The sequence below is a fragment of the Schistocerca piceifrons genome, chromosome 1 (genome assembly GCF_021461385.2).
Source record: "Schistocerca piceifrons isolate TAMUIC-IGC-003096 chromosome 1, iqSchPice1.1, whole genome shotgun sequence".
Lineage (NCBI taxonomy): Eukaryota > Metazoa > Arthropoda > Insecta > Orthoptera > Acrididae > Schistocerca > Schistocerca piceifrons.
In genome coordinates, this window is record NC_060138.1 from 596065473 (window position 1) to 596085905 (window position 20433).

General features: G+C 41.7%; 1 protein-coding gene across 3 annotated transcripts in view; it reads left to right on the top strand.

The window, feature by feature from the left end:
- The window catches only part of LOC124803325, a 238515-nt gene extending 222688 nt beyond the window's left edge, over positions 1-15827 (top strand). For all 3 annotated transcript variants that reach the window (XM_047264520.1, XM_047264526.1, XM_047264512.1), the window contains 2 exons: positions 4521-4637; positions 15310-15827. In XM_047264520.1, coding sequence (XP_047120476.1) covers positions 4521-4637; positions 15310-15427 — 235 coding nt within the window. In that variant the 3' untranslated portion in view covers positions 15428-15827. The remainder of the gene's footprint in view (positions 1-4520; positions 4638-15309) is intronic.
- The last annotated feature ends 4606 nt before the right edge of the window (positions 15828-20433 follow it).

Genomic DNA, 20433 nt, shown 5'->3' on the forward strand with positions numbered 1-20433 from the left:
GCCCTGACTAAACGATCCCGTGAGGAAATGCGCCGCTATTCGTTGAACCTTCTATACCTCTTCTAGCAGTCCTACGCGGTAAGAGCCCCATACTGATGATCAATATTCAGGTATCGGTCGAACAAGCGACTTGTAAATCGATTCTTTAGTGGATGAATTACATTTCATTAACATTCTTCCTGTGAAACTCAGTTTTCAATCTGCTTTCACTACTATCAGTTTTACGTGATCGTTCTACTTAAGGCTTAAGGTCGCTCCGGATAGTAACTCCTAGATATTTCACGCTAGATACTATATCCTGTAATCTGTAATCAATAGTGTAGTTGTTCACTATGGAATTTCTTTTCCTATGTATGCGTAGTATATTTCATTTACTTACGTTCACGTCAACTGACAGTCTCTGCAACATTGGACAATGTTGTGTAGGTTCTTCCGCAAATCTTTACTATCTTCTAGCGTTGCTACCTTCTTATAGGCAACCGTGTCGCCTCCGAACAGCCTTAAAGAGCTTCGGACGCATTCTTCTAGATCGTCATATACATTCTAAACAGTAACGGTCCTATCCCACTTTCGTGGAATACTCTGGTAATTACCTACACGTATGTCGATTTTGATCCGTTAAGAGCGTGGTAATTCTTTGAGGTCAAAAAAAAAAAAAAAAAAAATAAATAAAATAAAATAAAAAATAAAAAAAATAAAAAAAATATAGGTGTCTGTGCAAGTTCTTCTAAAGCCAGAAAAGACCGACTGGTGTGCGCCACCAAACAACGGAACACCGATGGCGATAAGACGAGAGAGAGCAACCAGGAAACGAATAAGTGAAGACTGCATGAATGAGTAAAGAAGTCCAATGAGTAATCCAAACAGAGAAAACCAGAAACGTAGTGAAGCAGGGATTAAGATCTACTAGTTCGTTATAGTAACGGGACAATAGAGAGGCCAGTACACGGATTGTCTCTGTCACGAGATGGTCGTACTTACACGGCCGTCGCGGTGGCCAGTAGGTGACGCCGAAACAGGATACACTAGCGCTGCAGCTGCCGAATGCCGATGTCCAACTCTCAGCGTCGCCGCGCCGGGATCTTCAATATCAAAGTATCTGCTGCCGCAAGTCGTTAACTCTTTCCTTTTATTAACCTTAAGCACTACGCGATTCGCGAAGTAAAAAAAAAACTGTGGACATACTATAAACTCTACAACTTAGCTGACTCAAGTCCGCTCGTTCTTAGACATTTATTCTGAGAATCCAGTCAAACTATTTACTTGCGGTTATCGCAGTCCACTTGCAACCATCTTCATAATTCGTAAGTGCATTGTCTGTTTTGTAAGAAATGAGTCTCTACCACGTATCTTCCCTATAATTTATGAATATATTTCTTATATAATCACGAATATGTTAAGGAGAGAGCCACTGAACAGATGAGAGAACTAGCAAACAAAAATAAATCGACAATAGCTCTAATATATCAACATACTCCAATAAATCACGGTTTTTCAGTACATTTTCGCATGTGTGATTCAAAATTGTAGTAAATTGCTTGAAATTTTTCAGGATAAAGCATTTTTAAAGGACCTCACTAATGGTCACAGGCTTTGCAGACCATCAATAACGTCACTCATACTTTGTTTTAATTTCAGTAGTAACTTTAAAGTTAATATTCCTTTCACAAGGGTTTAATTTTTTTGTGCACTGTTGGTATCAGTTCTCAACTCAACTCTAACATTTTGCTTGTGCACATTGTAATGGTGCCTCACAGGCCTACTTTGGAATCAATTTTAAGCAGTTGCGTAGTTGTTAAGACGTATAGTGCCCAATTAAATATCTTCACTGTGATGGCCAAAGAGAAGTAATGCAGACTTCAAAGAATAAAACGCCGTACGAGTGATACCAGTAAATAGTACACAAGAGTTTGACCTCCTTTTTAAGAATTGGTGGAGCATGAAAAATTGACAAATAATACACCAGGGTGAGATCTCAAAAATCTAAACATTATGAGCAGACCAGGAAGGTGGTATACAGACGTATTTGGAAAAGTCAGACTTCGAACCACGGCCGAGCCATCCGAGTTTAGCTTTCCCAAGGTTACCTCAGATTACTGAAGGTGTTACAAAGTGAACGGAAAGAAACTCGCTCTGTGGTATGCAGTATCTAAGGTAAGAATGTTATTGCGACAGGAGGCTTACCGATGATAGATCACGTAAGCTACCAGAAAGTCAAACAAGCTGATGAAAGAGGCGACCACTTGGTTCCACTTCTTAAACGAATGCCGTAAATAATTAATTGACTGAGGACAGCAGAATAGGTTGTACGATCGGTGCAAAGGAGTTGTTTATGATCTTCGTCCCTCCAAGCGTAAGTTATTATTCCCCTTTTTCTCAGGTTGTTCAAATGGTTCAAATGGCTCTGAGCACTATGGGACTCAACTGCTGTGGTCATAAGTCCCCTAGAACTTAGAACTACTTAAACCTAACTAACCTAAGGACATCACACACATCCATGCCCGAGGCAGGATTCGAACCTGCGACCGTAGCGGTCGCACGGTTCCGGACTGCGCGCCTAGAACCGCGAGACCACCGCGGCCGGCTCTCAGGTTGTTAAAGTCAGACAAAATACAGCACAGTTTTGATAACTGAGTATGATTTTTTTTCCTTTTTAAGCTCAGATCTACAACGAAGCGACTTCCGTTTAGACTGAACTAAGGTTGACTATGAAAGTGCAAGTGATTAGGTACAGCTATCTTTCAGAGAAGGAAGAGAGCCAGGTCATCTGGAATTAGAACATAGAGAGTAAGGTGAAACATGCTTCCCCTCCGACTGGCGTCGTCTGGTTGATTGATTCGTAGCATATCACAAAGAAGTTCAGAAATTCGTATAAGCCTACAATAAAGAAAAGGATTAAAGATTATTCCGGGAGCATACTGAAATCTGCCAAGATTCTTGAAGTCAGTAACAGATTATAGGAAACTTGTGATCACATCCATCTAAAACATGTTACTGTGCGGCGCCATCCCATTTGCAGTGGAGTGTGAGAAAGTGTTGGTAAAATATTTAAATAATGGGACGTCAAAGAAACTCCTTGTTATCCAGAGGCCTGTAAGTTGCGCTTATCTATTTCCTACCAAAAGAGCACACCCGTATTCGTTCCACATGCTTGTCCAGTCCGAGCATATGCTACTATGGACAGTATACATTTCTCCGAGAGGGCCGTATTTTCAAAGATTCTAATTGACAACAGTTTCTGCCTGTCGTTTTGTATCTAACTAGGTAAGTTGTAACGAAACTGGCTCGAATTTATTCGCGTCTTTGACGTGAAACATCTAGAAGAACATAATTTTCTCTAAACGTCAGAGTTAACAGACCATCACCTATTCATGGGTTACATGCTTCTATGCAGAACTTATCAGCAGTAGAGCAACACTCAGTAAAAATTACTTATTTTTAACTCCCATATTACTAGTTATACAATTAATCTAAGTGTATGAACGAGGATCGAAAGATTAGTCGAAGAATGTGAAATAAATTACTTCTGAAGTACGCATGGTAGTGTTACAGAACGAAATAAAGTATGAAGTGAGGAGGCGCTACAGTGGATGAAGAAAAACAGATAATTACAGAACGCTTACTGGCAGGAAAAATAATGTGTATACTAAAACAAGAAAGAATATCTGATCAAGCAACACACGGCCCAATATGGAGTATATATAGTAAGGTAGGGCAGAGACCAGAATGTGTGACACAGATTATAGAAATAGCAGCAAAACTTCACGGAAACAAAAATGATGAGATTCGACAAGACTGAAAGAGAAACATAAAAAAAATTATCAAACAGAGAGGACATCAAAGAGAAAATAAAGATTGTTATCAACCAATTCATATCTTCCTCCCGAAAGGGCTCTTGGATTGAGAAAGGAAAAGTAAACAGCCTGTACTATTATCAACAAACGTGAGCGTCCCATTTACATTTTGTATCTGTTATTCGGATTCTGAATAGAATAAGATTACAGTAAAGAAATTATCTTTTACTTAGTCCCCCTTAAACATCCCAACAACCACCACCACCTTATCTTTGAAAATCTCATTAAGAAGATAACTTGTTTTTAAGAACTAGCAGGTTTAAATAAAACCAACTTACTTTGTGACTGCGTCATCTTAGGTCATGAAGCTACATGACGAAATCACAAATTCCGAAAAATCTTACAGAAACTTATGTTGGTGGCAGAAACTTTCGCACAAGAACAAATTAGTCTGTTTCCTTCAGCACTACATACGATGTCATGTGTGCAAGGTACAAATAATTTCTAGGATGAGAGTGAGTGAGGGAGAGAGAGAAATAGAGAGAGAGAGGGATGGAGGGAGGGAGGGAGAGAGAGATATCAATGTTGAGATCTCAAAAAACGTGTAGATAAGAGCAAAAATATGCATTTTATATGCTAAAAATTGCAAATTCTCTTCGTGTAAATAGCCTGCTCAGGCTGTCTAAGTTTGGCACTCTATCTCATCAAATATCTTATGTTTTTCAGGGCGCAGGTGTGTCAGCCGACACCGCTCTACCGCTCGTCGCCTGGCATGGGCGAGTGGTGCCAGACCAACTGCCTGCGGTACCCACCTAACTGTCCTCCGGACCTCTGCCACTGTCCGTGAGTACTCGGCTAAGTCTGCAGTCTACAAGGATCACATACGTACTTCACTACGGCCTAACCTTACTACATCGAAACGAAAGTACCCCAAAATGCTATCTACGTGTCCTCCTCCGTAGGACAATTCTCAATACGGTGGCTGCCAGTCAGGGGATTTGGGTTCGATTCCCGTTACTAGAAGGGATTTTTTCCTTTGTGGGAGGACTATTACGGGGTGGCCGCAGCCTCTTGAGACCAACTGAGGAGCTACTCGACCTATTAGCAACGATTCAAAAGTCAAGAAACCCGACAGCGACGGAGAGAGTGGTGTGCTGACCCCGTGCCCCTCCAATCGCACCCGATGAGGCCACTGACAAAGGATGACATGACGATCGGCCGGTCCCGATGGCCAGAACAAGGAACTTTACCTGTTCACGTACAGCTTCTGAAAATGTTCAATTATCCTAATAGTGCGTTGCCTATTTCGTATTGCTATGCACTTAATAATCAGGTTGTTATAGCAGTTTCAGTAGACTTGATATCGGCAGTGCCAATACCATACCAACTTAATTTTTATTTCTCCAGCTCATTCACTAAGCTACAAGTGTTTGGTACAATAAACACGGTACCATATTAACATGATAGTATGGCAATGAATTAGTTCAAGTGAAGAACTCATTACGAGCCAAACAGAAAAGCAGTTTAATGTGTCATGACACGTTGTTGTTGTTGTTGTGTTCTTCAGTCCGAAGACTAGTTTGATGCAGCTCTTCGTGCTACTCTATCGTGTGCAAGCCTCTTCATCTCTGAGTAATTACTGCACCCTACATCGTTCTGAATCTGCTTACTGTATTCATCTACGATTTTTACGCCCCGCACGTCCCTCCAGTACCAAAGCGGTGATCTCTTGATGTCTCAGAGTTTATACTACCACCGATCCTTTCTTTTGGTCAAGCTGTCCCACAAATTTCTTGTCTTGTGCTTTCTTGTCAGCTTAGTGCAATTTTGGGCTATCTACTACTACTGAACAATATTTGTCTGAGATTTGCATTATTAGGAAAAAAAACTGACTTTGCTTGTTGACACAGCTGCGTATCTGGTCCTCTGATTATTAAACAACACGTGAGTATGAGCTGGGAAAATTTGTAAAATATTTAAATTCAAGCAAATGACTGATAAAAAATTATGCTCTAAGAAACCTTATTATTGAAAACATTTCTGTAAACCAATACATAAAAAATTTAAAATTACAAGTCTGACTTAATTAGTGTTGACAAATCACAAAAAGATTGAAACATCTCAGACAACAAATGGAAGTACGCGCATGGCGATGAAGAATAATAAAGTTTACCTTACACTACATGGTAATGAACTGCTATTGCTCTTACATAGCTAGCAACTGTACTGTAGCGGTGAGCTACTATGACTTATCCGGAACAGCGAGCTATTGCGACTGCCCCATAACAACGAACTATTGCGACTGCTCTGTAGGAGCGCGCGATTATTACTGCTGCCGACATTGCTCTGACCTGCGATTCTATTCCAGCAAAGATATTTTATTTCGCAGACAGCGCGTGAGCAATACATCGAAATTACATTTGCTCCAGTAGGGTAGTGAACGGTAAACCACTTACATAATAAACCCCTTACAGAGTGTCCTGGATATGATACGCGAATTGCGGTGGCAGTCATTAAAACAAAGGCGTTATTCGTTGTGGCAGGAACTTCTCATGAACTTCCAATCACCAGGTTTCTCGTCAGCGTGTAAAACTATTTTGTTAGCACCCATATACATAGAAGGAATGTCACGGAAAGAGTTAAGTGTTCGTCTTTGTAGCGTGCTCTTCGAGAGTGGAACTGTAGAGAAATAGATTGCTGGTGATTCGATGAACCCTCTGCCAGGCACGTAATTGCGAATTTCAGGGTAACCATGTAGATACACACACATCGAAAAAAGTTTTGCATCACCTCGGTTCCGAGAGTTCCGGAACCTGTACAGAAAATTGGAATAGAGATAAACATAAACATTATTTCTGCCCTTTTTATTGCTCATGTAAGCCACACATTGCATGTTGTACCACGATACAGCAAGACCTTCAGAGATGGTGTTCAAGACTGCTATACACACCGGTACATCCAATACCCAGTAGCACGTCCTCTTGCATTGATGCATGCCTGTATTCGTCGTGGCATACTATTCACAAGTTCATCGAGGCAGTGTCTCACACCTCAACGGCGATTCGGCGTAGATCCCTCAGAGTGTTTGGGGGCTCACTTCGTTCATAAACAGCCCTTCTCAATTTATCCCAGGCATCTTCGATAGGATTCATGCTGGCCACTCTAGTCGAGCAAGGTTTGTTATCCTGAAGAAAGTCATTCACAAGATGTGCACAATGGGGGCGCGAATTGTCCATGAAGACGAATGCCTTGCCAATATGCTGCCGATATGGTTGCACTATCGGTCGGAGGATGGCATTCACGTATCGTACAGCCGTTACGGCGCCCTCTGTGATCACCAGCGGCGTACTCGGTCCCAAATAATGCCACCCCAAAACAGCAGGGAACCTTCACCTTTCTGCACTCGCTGGACAGCGTGTCTAAGGCGCTCAGCCTGACCGGGTTGCCTCCAAACACGTTTCCGACGATTGTCTGTTTGAAAGCATATGCGACACTCATAGGCGAAGAGAACGTGATGACAATCCTGAGCGGTCCATTCGGCATGTTGTTGGCGGCATCTGTACCTCGCCATGGACGTCGGGAGTGAAGTTGTGCATCATGCAGCCTACTTCGCACAGTTTGAGTCGTAATACGACGTCCTGTGGCTGCACGAAAAGCTTTAATCAACATGGTGGCGTTGCTGTCAGGTTTTCTCCGAGCCATAATCCATAGGTAGTGGTCATCCACTGCAATAGTAGCCCTTGGGTGGCCTGAGCGAGGCATGTCATCGACAGTTCCTGTCTCTCTGTATCTCCTCTATGTCCAAACAAGATCGCTTTGGTTCACTCCGTGATGCCTGGACACTTCCCTTGTTGAGAATCCTTCCTGGCACAAAGTAACAATGCGGACGCGATCGAACCGCGGTATTGACCGTCTAGGCATGGTTGAACTACAGACAACACGAGTTATGTACCTCCTTCCTGGTGGAATGACTGGAATTGATCGGCTGTCGGACTCCCTCGGTCTAATAGGCACTGCTCATGCATGATTGTTTTCATGCTTGGGCGAGTTTGGTGACATCGCTGAATAGTCAAAGGGACTGTGTCTGTGATGCAATATCCACAGTGAACGTCTTCAGGAGTTCTGGGAATGGGGTGATGCAAAACTTTATTTGATGTGTGTAGGTGCCCTGGATAATATCTTAACTAAACTACTTAGTGTGTGTCTGTATCATAATGATTACTGCGTTGCATGTCGTCTACATAAGTCAAGAAGTAACTTTTTTACCATGTTTAACTTCCTCATCCGACGTAGGTATCACCATCAACAAACTAATGATGTCATTTGCTATGGCAATCCGAAGAGGTTTCGTATTTAATAATGCTGTTCAATTTGTATGTACTAATCGTTACCCACTACCTCATCATCTATCCCTTTCAGGCCGATTCAAGCAATGAACGTTTCTTCCCTTGCACAGACGCCAGGTAGCTATTCCGAGTTAAGCACCCCGGCATTTTAGACACTCTGACAAGGAAGCGTGTTAACTTCCTAACAGATTTTAAAAATAATAAATCGCTTCATGATTGACATTACATGTGATACCACGTTTGTTCTATATCTTTCATTACGAGATCATCTCTCTTTTACTGTAGAGTCTTACTTTGATCATAGGGATTTGTAACATCTTCATGCATAGGTGGGTATCTTTATAAAATTGCCCGACTATTTTTCCCAGTTCCTGTTTTCTAAATTTCAGAATCATAAGAAAACAGTGCACATGTAATCCAGCTGACTCTCATAAATTACAACTACTTATAAGAAAACCTTATGGAAAACAAAATGATCTTCTTTCAAAGAACGCATTACAGTACCCAAGGCATGCATATCAGCACCATAAAGTAATTATTTTATGTTCTGAGTCTGATTTTCCTACATACACTATTAGTCGTGTGTCCCTTAACTATCCACCCAAGAAACAGCCTGATTATTTTTAGAGAAGCATAAGTTAATAACCGAGAATTTCGAAACAAAATTTCGAATGTATGATTTCGGTAGTAAATATTTCCGTAACAGTAATGTAATAATTTTTTTCCGTAGCAGAAGCTGAAGCCGTCCACATGCTGAATTATTCTGAATTTGAAGCATTACCGACAAGAAACTCTAGTTGAGTAGCTACGTATCATGATTATGATATCTTCAAGATTATTGTTTTCGTCAACAGTGATAGAAGGAATCACTGATTGAAGAGAGGAAAAGCAGTAAAATGGAATACAAGTGGCAATTACAGGGTATATTCAACCAAGGCCTAACTGGAAATCCGTAGCCATTCAAGCACAAATTGTGGCAGTGATTTGTGTGCCACAGGAAATGACGTCAACACAGATTAAGACTTGTTTTAAATAACAGTACGTCAAAAGAAATATGGCCTGTTGCTTACCCTAATGGGAGACTCTAAATCTCTCACTGGTAATTTTCTTATTTTCATGCATCTAACATGACACTAATTCCTTCGTCTCGTACCCGCCAAGTTCAGCTACACTGAGGGAAATGGAAAAGAATCCGTCCCGGATTTATCAGACTTTGTGGAGGTGTTCATCACATAACTCGTAAAAAGTTGTTACACTTTCAGTTCATTTGGAGCGGATGTCCACCATCAGTATCAGCATGAGAGGTGACTCCACGGGCACGAATTCGCAGTGCCATGGGAATGAACAGCCTCTGCATGTCATCTTGAGGAACTTTTTACTTTGCCTGAAACACTTGTTGTGTAAGTATTATCAAAACTGCTTATTGGAGGCTAGTACGAAAGTACACGTCTTGCAGTCGCATCGCAGACCTGCTGTACGGGTGGCGTTTGTGGTGTGAACAGTCGCGTAAGTTTTCAACAATCTCCTGGACTATCCCTTTTGTACCATGGTCATTAAGGATGTGAGAACAAGGTTTACTGTTCTGGCCACATGCTGTCTATCGTTCAGTCCCACTTCAACAAATACCAAATCAGCCCTATTATCGTATCGAATAGTTCCCCATACCATGATTCCAGATGCTGGAGCGGTATAGGTCTCTAGCATATCTGCTTCCTATGACCTTTCACCTGTTCGTCACGTCGATCTTACCGCGACAGGAAGACATGCAGAAAGAAGCGAAATTCATCGCTGAACAGCAAAGAATGCCATTTAATTTTTCTGTTGATTGTATCTCGACACCATGCAAGTATCTGTAGTGCGTGGCGTGTCGTCGTTAAACTAATCATGGCAACTCGAGAACTCAACCCAGCTTTCACTGTTCTGTTTCCCATGGTTCACGATGACACTGCCTGTAACTTCTGCCCATATTTCAAATGCTGTCATCCGCCTTTGGAATGACCCGTACCAACTCTTCTTGCCACGCTGTTGTCATAAATCCATTCCGTTCTGCAGTCATTGTCTGTGTGATCTGTCGGTATGATGCTACTAGTGATCCGACTTTTCTCAAAGACTTTGTACAGTTCCTCTGGATGTGTTCTGTTGCAAACTCTAGTTGGAAACTTCTAGTAACGTCAGAACCACCCAACATCCACATGATGTACTCACTACAATCTTCATCTGTAATAATGGCTTCTGCCTGTACTCGCAGAAGACAGGGATTTGTAATCAACATACCATACATGCATGAAACTACTGGAATATTTGCTCTATACCGTTTGGTCAAGGCATTACTGGTGTAGCACTTCCCATTTTTGTTAGTGTACACATTTGTTTTTTTCTGATTTGTGACAATCGCATGTTTTAGCTCTCTCGCTCTGGAACCAACACACACACACACACACACACACACACACACACACACACACACACACACACTGTTGTTTGCGGTAACTACCACTTTCTGTAAGCTTTCTACAGTTAAATTATCTGATAAAAATGAGCTTCTCCTCATAGAAAACTGATAATGTGCTAAGGATCATACATGAATACCGTGGAGTAGGAATATCTATGGAGTGAACATTCAGAACGAAGTACTTTGTTGCCAACATACCTCGACGCAAAAGTGACATGGTCATATTTTGCCTGAACGCGCCTTACAAATTCTGCATCTCATGACATAGCTAGTACAGACAGATTCCGCGAAAAAGTATCTTGTATTTTGTACATATGTTGAATAGGCATCTTAATAATTAACATTCGTTAGTTTCAATGAACTTGACTTAAAGCTTTTAAAAGATAAATCCAGTAATTATCTGGGTATAGGAAAAGAATGAATAGCCACCACTATTTTTTTAGGTTTTTTGGTGCACATGATCCTACTGCCGAGTTTCTGTTTCAGTTACTTGTGCTACAGTGGCATCGTGAAAGTGTACAGGAAAACCATTGAATTTGAAACTATGACATGCAAATTAGTGATCTATCAAACACTGAAACATTTTTAGCAACGAAATTATTTAGTTTTTCCTTTCTGGTGCCATATTTTTAAACTTCGTTCATACTCCTGATATAGAAACTAAATTACGATGGGCGTTCAGTAAGTAACACGACATATTTTTTTTTCCTGTAAGCAGGTTGGTTTTACAGCACGTTGGTTTTATTCAGGATTCTGATTGTAGGCCACAAAACCCTATATTTCAACATTATCTCCGTTCAGTGCGATGACCTCATGCCGCCTTAATAGGAGGGCTCGTATGCCTGCATGGTATCACCCTATTGGTCGACGTCTTGCTACATCAATAACCTCCACGTCATCCACTACTGCATCCCACGAAGTGCACCCTTCATTGAGCCAAAGAGATGTAAGTCGGAAGGTGTGAGATCCGACCTGTAAGGAGCATGAGGAAGAAGAGTCCAGTGAAGTTTTATAAGCTCCTCTCGGGTGCGCTGACTTGGATGGGGCCTTGCATTGTCATGGACAAGGAGAATGAGAGTGTCCGCACGTTCCAACACTGCAGAAATCACAGCTGTGTGCAGCAGACTGGCACGCGGGAGGTCGGACAGGTTTGCGCGACCCTGTTGCGATGATGGCAGATGCCTTGCCCAACGATTCACCGTGCTATCGTTCACTGCCCGGTCTCCGCAGATATTCTACATCCACCTACGAATATTTGCGATGCTCTGATTTCCAGCCAAAAGAGACTCAATTACAGCTCTCTGCTTGGAGCACAACTCCGTTACAGACGCCATATTCAAGGCTACTTACAGCGCCGCCCCCTTTCGGAATTTCATGAAACTGTAGGGGTTAGAGTGGGAATATGCCACTTTAATGAAATTAAAAAAATAAAATAAACAGTTACCTTTTTTAAAATTTGTTTTTTGTTATTTTATCTTTCTTTCAGTCTGTACGAACTTTGTTGTAGAACGTGTGGTAATAAAAATTCATTTAGACAGAATTAAGTACATTTAAAATTACGTGAACTTAGTCAACCCTCTCATGCTGATAAATTCATATTAACTGATTAAGAATATTTAGTTGAGAATTATATCTTTTACATAACTCGGCCTTGGCACACATTTTCTAAATGCAGTGGTTTTTTTTAAATAATTAACTGAATTCTTTGCCGGCGTTAGCTATGGAACACAAGACTGTCTCTATTAGCAGAAAATGGTTAAATATTGCCAAGCCGACGTTTAATTATCATTGATAAAACACACTTCACTATACATTTAAGTTATTTGAAAGAACCAACAAATTTTTAAATTTCAACGTTAACTATCCGCCTATGAGTGTACAAATGTGAAACTAGTAATAAATTCCGTCAGTCTCAGGATCGCTGTAAAAGAAAAACATTTTCTTAATTCACTGCTAATTTTTATCTGCTCCCGATTTACGGGTTTGGTTAATTTTTCTTAGCGGAACAATTTTTTAAATGTGCCTCCGCTGCAAATCGTTCGGTTGCGGCACAGCCCAGCAACACCAGCGATAATTGCTAAAAACGCTGAAAATTCTTTAAAGAAATATTATAGATGACATGGGCAAGCTAATTTACATTAGTAATACACACTTTTGATAAATTATAATGTATTTAGACCACAACAATAATTCAACTTACATTAGTTTGTAATTTCTCCTCTAATGGCGGCTAAATCTAGATACAGACAAATGAAGTCTATCCATTCATAAAATGCTACGTCACAGGTTCCTCTCTCTCTCTCAGCTCTCGAGGAAGAAGACAAAGAATGCACACTATGTATTCCTATTTATATCACTATCAACCGTTAATGTCTCTTTGCAATCTGCGGCTGTATTTTACATTTTTGTTATCGCAGATATTGACACATTTCGTAATTACATTATGAGTATAGAAATATTACAATCATAAATACATCGAGAATATTACTACAGAAAATATTACAATAATGACGAATGTCCTTTACAGAAAATTAAATAATATGTTTTGTTAAATAATTACAGTATATACAAATTGCTTCATAGCGCCGTATATAGTACAATTAAATTTTGGTTTATTAATAGTGTGTGTGCGGCCAGGGAACGTTACACCACGATGTCCCACAACAAACTATGCACTTTTTCAACCAAAACTGACTGACTCATTGAGTGTCTCTCGTATTAATCGTACATATTCTCGACGGCATAGATTCTAGTACTGTAGTGTCCTACTGTGGCTACTCCGAAATCAGTACAGTGATTTGAAGATCTATATAATCTAGAGTTGAAAATTATTCCGAATGTACATACGTTCAACAGATTGACTGCCAGCATACTTCCATACTACCGAATTTATCCATCACTTACAAATATATGGCCATGCAGTCATACAAATTAGGACTAGGACATGAACTCTTTACTACCCTACAGTACACTATTTTCAGCATATAAAGCTGTTCTTTTTGGTATGATACTGGAGTTAGACCTTTGTGATAATTAATCTGTGAAAAGCGACTTTAAATTCTTTGACGAGTATACACAACTGGCCATTAAAATTGCTACACCACGAAGATGACGTGCTACAGACGCGAAATTTAACCGACAGGAAGAAGATGCTGTGATATGCAAATGATCAGCTTTTCAGAGCATTCACACAAGGTTGGCGGCGGTGGCGACACCTAAAACGTGCTGACATCAGGAAAGTTTCCAACAGATTTCTCATATATAAACAGCAGTTGACCGGCGTTGTCTAGTGAAACGTTGCTGCGATGCCTCGTGTAAGGAGAAATGCGTACCATCACGTTTCCGACTTTGATAAAGGTCGGATTGTAGCCTATCGCGAATGCGGTTTATCGTATCGCGACATTGCTGCTCGAGTTGGTCGAGATCCAATGACTGTTAGCAGAATATGGAATCGATGGGTTCAGGAGGATAATGCGGAACGCCGTGCTGGTTCCCAACGGCCTCGTATCACTAGCACTCGAGATGACAGGCATCTTATCCGCATGGCTGTAACGGATCGTGCAGCCACGTCTCGATCCCTGAGTCAACAGCTGGGGACGTTTGCAAGACAACAACCATCTGCACGAACAGTTCGACGACGTTTGCAGCAGCATTAACTAACAGCTCGGAGACCATGGCTGCGGTTACCCTTGACGCTGCATCACAGAGAGGAGCGCCTGCGATGGTTTACTTAACGCCGAACCTGGGTGCACGAAAGGCAAAACGTCATTTTTTCGGATGAATCCAGGTTCTGTTTACAGCATCATGATGGTCGCATCCGTGTTTGGCGACATCGCGGTGGACGCACATTGGAAGTGTGTATTCGTCATCGCCATACTGGCGTATCACCAGGCGTGATGGTACGGGGTGCCATTGGCTACACGTCTCGGTCACCTCGTGTTCGCATTGAAGGCACTTTGAACAGTGGAAGCTACATTTCAGATGTGTTACAACCCGTGGCTCTACCCTTCATTCGATCCCGGCGAAACCCTACATTTCAGCAGGATAATGCACGACCGCATGTTGCAGATCTGTACGGGCCTTTCTGGATACAAAAAATGTTCAACTGCTGCCCTGGCCAGCACATTCTCCAGATCTCTCACCAGTTGAAAACGTCTAGTCAATGGTAGCCGAGCAACTGGCTCGTCACAGTACGCCAGTCACTACTCTTGATGAACTGTGGTATCTTGTTGAAGCTGCATGGGCAGCTGCACCTGTGCACGCCATCCAAGCTCCGTTTGACTCCATGCCCAGGCGTATCAAGGCCGTTATTACGGCCAGAGGTGGTTGTTCAGGGTACTGATTTCCCAGGATCCATGCACCCAAATTGCGTGAAAATGTAATCACATGTCAGTTCTAGTTCAATATATTTATTCAATGAATACCCATTTAACATCTGCATTTCTTATTGGTGTAGAAATTTTAATGGCCAGTAGTGTATATTTGCATCCTTAGCAGCAACAGTTAATAACCACTGCTGTTAATAATAAGCAGATGCATAAATACAGGACAAATAAGTGAAATATGCATTAAAGTTTCAGTCTTAGAGCAAAATGTAAACAAAAGCGTTGTACGTAAGTCATGTGAAAATTTCAGTTCGATGAACATTACTGGTTGTGCCACTGTTGTGCGTCTGGTGCCCTCTCGGTGGTTAAAGCTATTCTGTATGCTGTTGCAGACGCACCTGCGAAGCTATCGGCGACCTGGCGGGCCGCAGGGGCGCAGACGAGTACTGCATGGACCGCTGCATCGTCTATCCGCCCCGGTGCCCCTTGGATCGCTGCTCGTGCTACTGATGCCAAGGCGCTGGCCTACGATTCTCAACCACTACCACCACAACAGCAACGGCTACTGCCCTAGCAGACACACTACCCAGTGTTTCACTGTGTTCTGTTAACTGCATCAGATTCCAGGCCATACACCGCCTTGATGAAAAACAGTTGTACTCTCCTGTACAGCGCACGCAAACTAGTGACAATTCCGGCCTGTATACAATACTCGTCTTATCGACTTGAATGTCAACGAGATGCACATGTTCTGACATGATAACTACTATGTTTCTGACTACAGCATTATCTTTCAGTCTACAAACAGCTACAGTATCAGTTTGTTCTAATGTTCGTGACAAACGTTCATACGAGAAACCCAGATGTGATACTATTCAAATGAAATAAACTCGAGAAAATTCTCTCCGTATGTTGACTATTTTCAGTAATTCCCTACAGTCTTCAGTTGAAGCACAAGATTCAAAGATCTCTTCTTTTCACTTTTACGAATACTATTGTCCGCATTATCCAGAAGCGGAATCAGTAACGCCTTCTAGTCGTAGTAGGTATCGAAAAGAAAATACATTCATGATAGTCTGTAATCGTCTTTTATTTAATAACGAATGTTTTGCAGCTTCTTGTGCGTAATAAGATGATTTTGTTTACGTCTTCCGCTTTAATATTTGTATGGAGAAGACACATTTCCTCTATCATAGTGGCAGTGTTTTGTTTTTGTTCCTATAATTCTTTGAGCTTAATTTCCAAAAAATGTCTTCTTCACTCAAAATCAACATTTGTACAGTTCCTCATCTTCGACATCTGGCCAGCAAAAGGCATTTATTTGAGAAGTGCCAGCGTAAACGCCAAAACTTGTTTATTAAATCAGCTGTCAATCAAATTTCTCCCAACACTTCAGACATAGCGTTTGTTTGACAGACACGTCAAACAGAGCACCACACTGCTAAATAAGCTGCTACACATGCGAAGTTTGACAAATTGTTTGATCATCTACGGGAGCAACTGAATGTTTCATCCACAAGAAAGTGACGTGAGACGTCGTGCGCACAGACTTATTGTTAAGCGGTCCCTAAATGGTCAATAATATTCACAGCAATATGGCGTAATATTGTTGACAGTCTTCCAAGAGTGCACAGTTACTTTATCAATTATATTGTCAATAATGTCGTGCATTTGATATATTATTGCAAATTATTCTCCCGATATAAATTGGTGTCCCCATACATAAGTACTTGCTCTTTGCCACCCCCCCCCCCCCCCCCGCGAGTATAAACGTCTACGGGCGCCCATATCCTATTATCCTATCATCAAAAAACAAAATAATACGTGAGACGGAGTTCCACAAAGTCTGCGCTTTTGTATTACGCTAGGATCCCGATTTACTGACAATTCTTTCGAAGACTTGGAATTTAAAAGTGCAGTTTTACCTTGCAGTATTTGAGATATAGCTAATGAAACGTGTCATGCAATAACACGTACACTAATGAATTATATTTCGGTAAGTATGTATACACAGTATGTATTAATTAATTTTTTTAATATTTTCTGAAATACAAATCATACCATTAATCATTCTTAATAATTCTGCTTTTGTACTCACCTGCTCTAACATCCCACAATACCGACAGTAACTCATACATTTCGATACACTTTAATAAAAATGCTCTTTCGTCTCATTTTTCACACAAAAACAAACCTAACACGATATTTCCGAGCCGCAGAATGTATTTCAAAAGTTTTTGATATTCTCAAATCTGATCCCTACACGTTTAATATTATTGCGCATCTGGAAATATTGTACAATATAATTGACCGTCTAGGGAGCATTTTAATGAAGTTATTTATCTCAAGTTTAGACATTTAGTTGTCACCTGACAAACGGCTAAGGTGCTGAAACCTTTTCGTAATTAAATAAATAATAGCTAAGTACATCAGGAAAGTCTATTACTCTCATGTTCTGCAAATACGACTAAGAATTTAGCTAACTTTAAGAAGCTAGATTTCAATTTCCAGTTCTTGCCTTTGAAAACCCCAGAAAAAAAGTAACACATAACAGTAACGTTATCGAATTTGCAACAAATTATCTTCTAATACTCTGCCGTATTTCATACTAACATGAATGCAGTATAAGCAGCAACGGACAGATGGAAAAGTAATCATCGACAAGAAATTAGCCTTACACTTACCAATAGGCCTTTATAAGTGAATGTAAGCAGTGAAAGCTTGCATATGTTTTCCCACACGATGCGGAATTTTTGCTCTTCATCCACATGGCGTATTTAGATGACGACTCGTTGAGTTCCAAATTTAGATAATATACAAGTTTTTTTTTTTAAATTTAGATTACTTGACACCACTCACTCTCATTTCTATGAACAGAGGTACATCTACATCTACATCTACGTGATTACTCTGCTATTCACAATAAAGTGCCTGGCAGAGGGTTCAATGAACCACCTTCATACTGTCTCTCTACCGTTCCACTCTCGAACATATAAAACATTGAAACTACCGCTGTAGCACATCGTTAAATCTTTAGATTGATACAACCACCTTTAAACAGACAGTCACACAAACATTGGCAACTTGATACTCGTGTATTACCACAGAAGGTGACAACATTAATTTATTAAAACCTTTGAGCTACAGGTTTTAGTTTTAATTTTTATTAGAAAATAATACCGATGGCTACTCTATATATGTAATGTGTGGCAGTCATTTATTGACGTATTCAGCTTTACGCTGTAAGGAAACACACACACACACACACACACACACACACACACATATATATATATATATATATATATATATATATATATATATATATATATACTCCTGGAAATTGAAATAAGAACACCGTGAATTCATTGTCCCAGGAAGGGGAAACTTTATTGACACATTCCTGGGGTCAGATACATCATATGATCACACTGACAGAACCACAGGCACATAGACACAGGCAACAGAGCATGCACAATGTCGGCACTAGTACAGTGTATATCCACCTTTCGCAGCAATGCAGGCTGCTATTCTCCCATGGAGACGATCGTAGAGATGCTGGATGTAGTCCTGTGGAACGGCTTGCCATGCCATTTCCACCTGGCGCCTCAGTTGGACCAGCGTTCGTGCTGGACGTGCAGACCGCGTGAGACGACGATTCATCCAGTCCCAAACATGCTCAATGGGGGACAGATTCGGAGATCTTGCTGGCCAGGGTAGTTGACTTACACCTTCTAGAGCACGTTGGGTGGCACGGGATACATGCGGACGTGCATTGTCCTGTTGGAACAGCAAGTTCCCTTGTCGGTCTAGGAATGGTAGAACGATGGGTTCGATGGCGGTTTGGATGTACCGTGCACTATTCAGTGTCCCCTCGACGATCACCAGTGGTGTACGGCCAGTGTAGGAGATCGCTCCCCACACCATGATGCCGGGTGTTGGCCCTGTGTGCCTCGGTCGTATGCAGTCCTGATTGTGGCGCTCACCTGCACGGCACCAGACACGCATACGACCATCATTGGCACCAAGGCAGAAGCGACTCTCATCGCTGAAGACGACACGTCTCCATTCGTCCCTCCATTCACGCCTGTCGCGACACCACTGGAGGCGGGCTGCACGATGTTGGGGCGTGAGCGGAAGACGGCCTAACGGTGTGCGAGACCGTAGCCCAGCTTCATGGAGACGGTTGCGAATGGTCCTCGCCGATACCCCAGGAGCAACAGTGTCCCTAATTTGCTGGGAAGTGGCGGTGCGGTCCCCTACGGCACTGCGTAGGATCCTACGGTCTTGGCGTGCATCCGTGAGTCGCTGCGGTCCGGTCCCAGGTCGACGGGCACGTGCACCTTCCGCCGACCACTGGCGACAACATCGATGTACTGTGGAGACCTCACGCCCCACGTGTTGAGCAATTCGGCGGTACGTCCACCCGGCCTCCCGCATGCCCACTATACGCCCTCGCTCAAAGTCCGTCAACTGCACATACGGTTCACGTCCACGCTGTCGCGGCATGCTACCAGTGTTAAAGACTGCGATGGAGCTCCGTATGCCACGGCAAACTGGCTGACACTGACGGCGGCGGTGCACAAATGCTGCGCAGCTAGCGCCATTCGACGGCCAACACCGCGGTTCCTGGTGTGTCCGCTGTGCCGTGCGTGTGATCATTGCTTGTACAGCCCTCTCGCAGTGTCCGGAGCAAGTATGGTGGGTCTGACACACCGGTGTCAATGTGTTCTTTTTTCCATTTCCAGGAGTGTATATATATAGTATCTGCCGTATAACTACAGGAAAACTAAAACAAACATCAGTAGCTGCGACGTACTTGTGTTACAGTCTCGTCGCTGCCTCTCACTTTTTCTTCTACTAGACATTTTCTTTGTGAATGTTACGCCATGTTTCCATTCCAATTTGAAATCACACTAGTAACGTTTTTTGTTACCAGCTGGTTACACCGGTAGCACTCAAGCAGATTACCATACAAGAAGTCTATCCGTTCCACAGTGCGGCCTTTCTTTACTGTATTGCACAATCTCATTGTCGTTGCCACGTATAACCGCACAGTGCAAGCTATGGTTACTATAATTACTATTATTTCTGAGATAATACATCACAGTACGAAAGCCTTGAACGCCTTTAGAATGAGATGGTCAGTGAATTTTCCACTCAATTTTAAGGACCGCTTGTATTCAGTCTGATCGAGTCACATAGGTCTAATGAGAAGTCTGACGCAAGCCATACCAAAAAATTTTGTAAATGGCGTACTGACATATTGCCATACAATGTAGTCAATTTGCTACTAGAAATGAAGTAGATTGTAGAGGGATAATGGAAGGGCGAGAAATGAACCTACAACTATGAAATACGACTTTCTAAAGAGGATAAACTTTGACTTATAGAATCTGTATGTATTGATCCATTCGGATTGTAATTTACGTGTCTTATGTTTCGTAGAGTACATGAAAATTACTCTTAAATACTTCAAACTGTTTATGACCAGTGTATGTAATGCACGAGCGTCA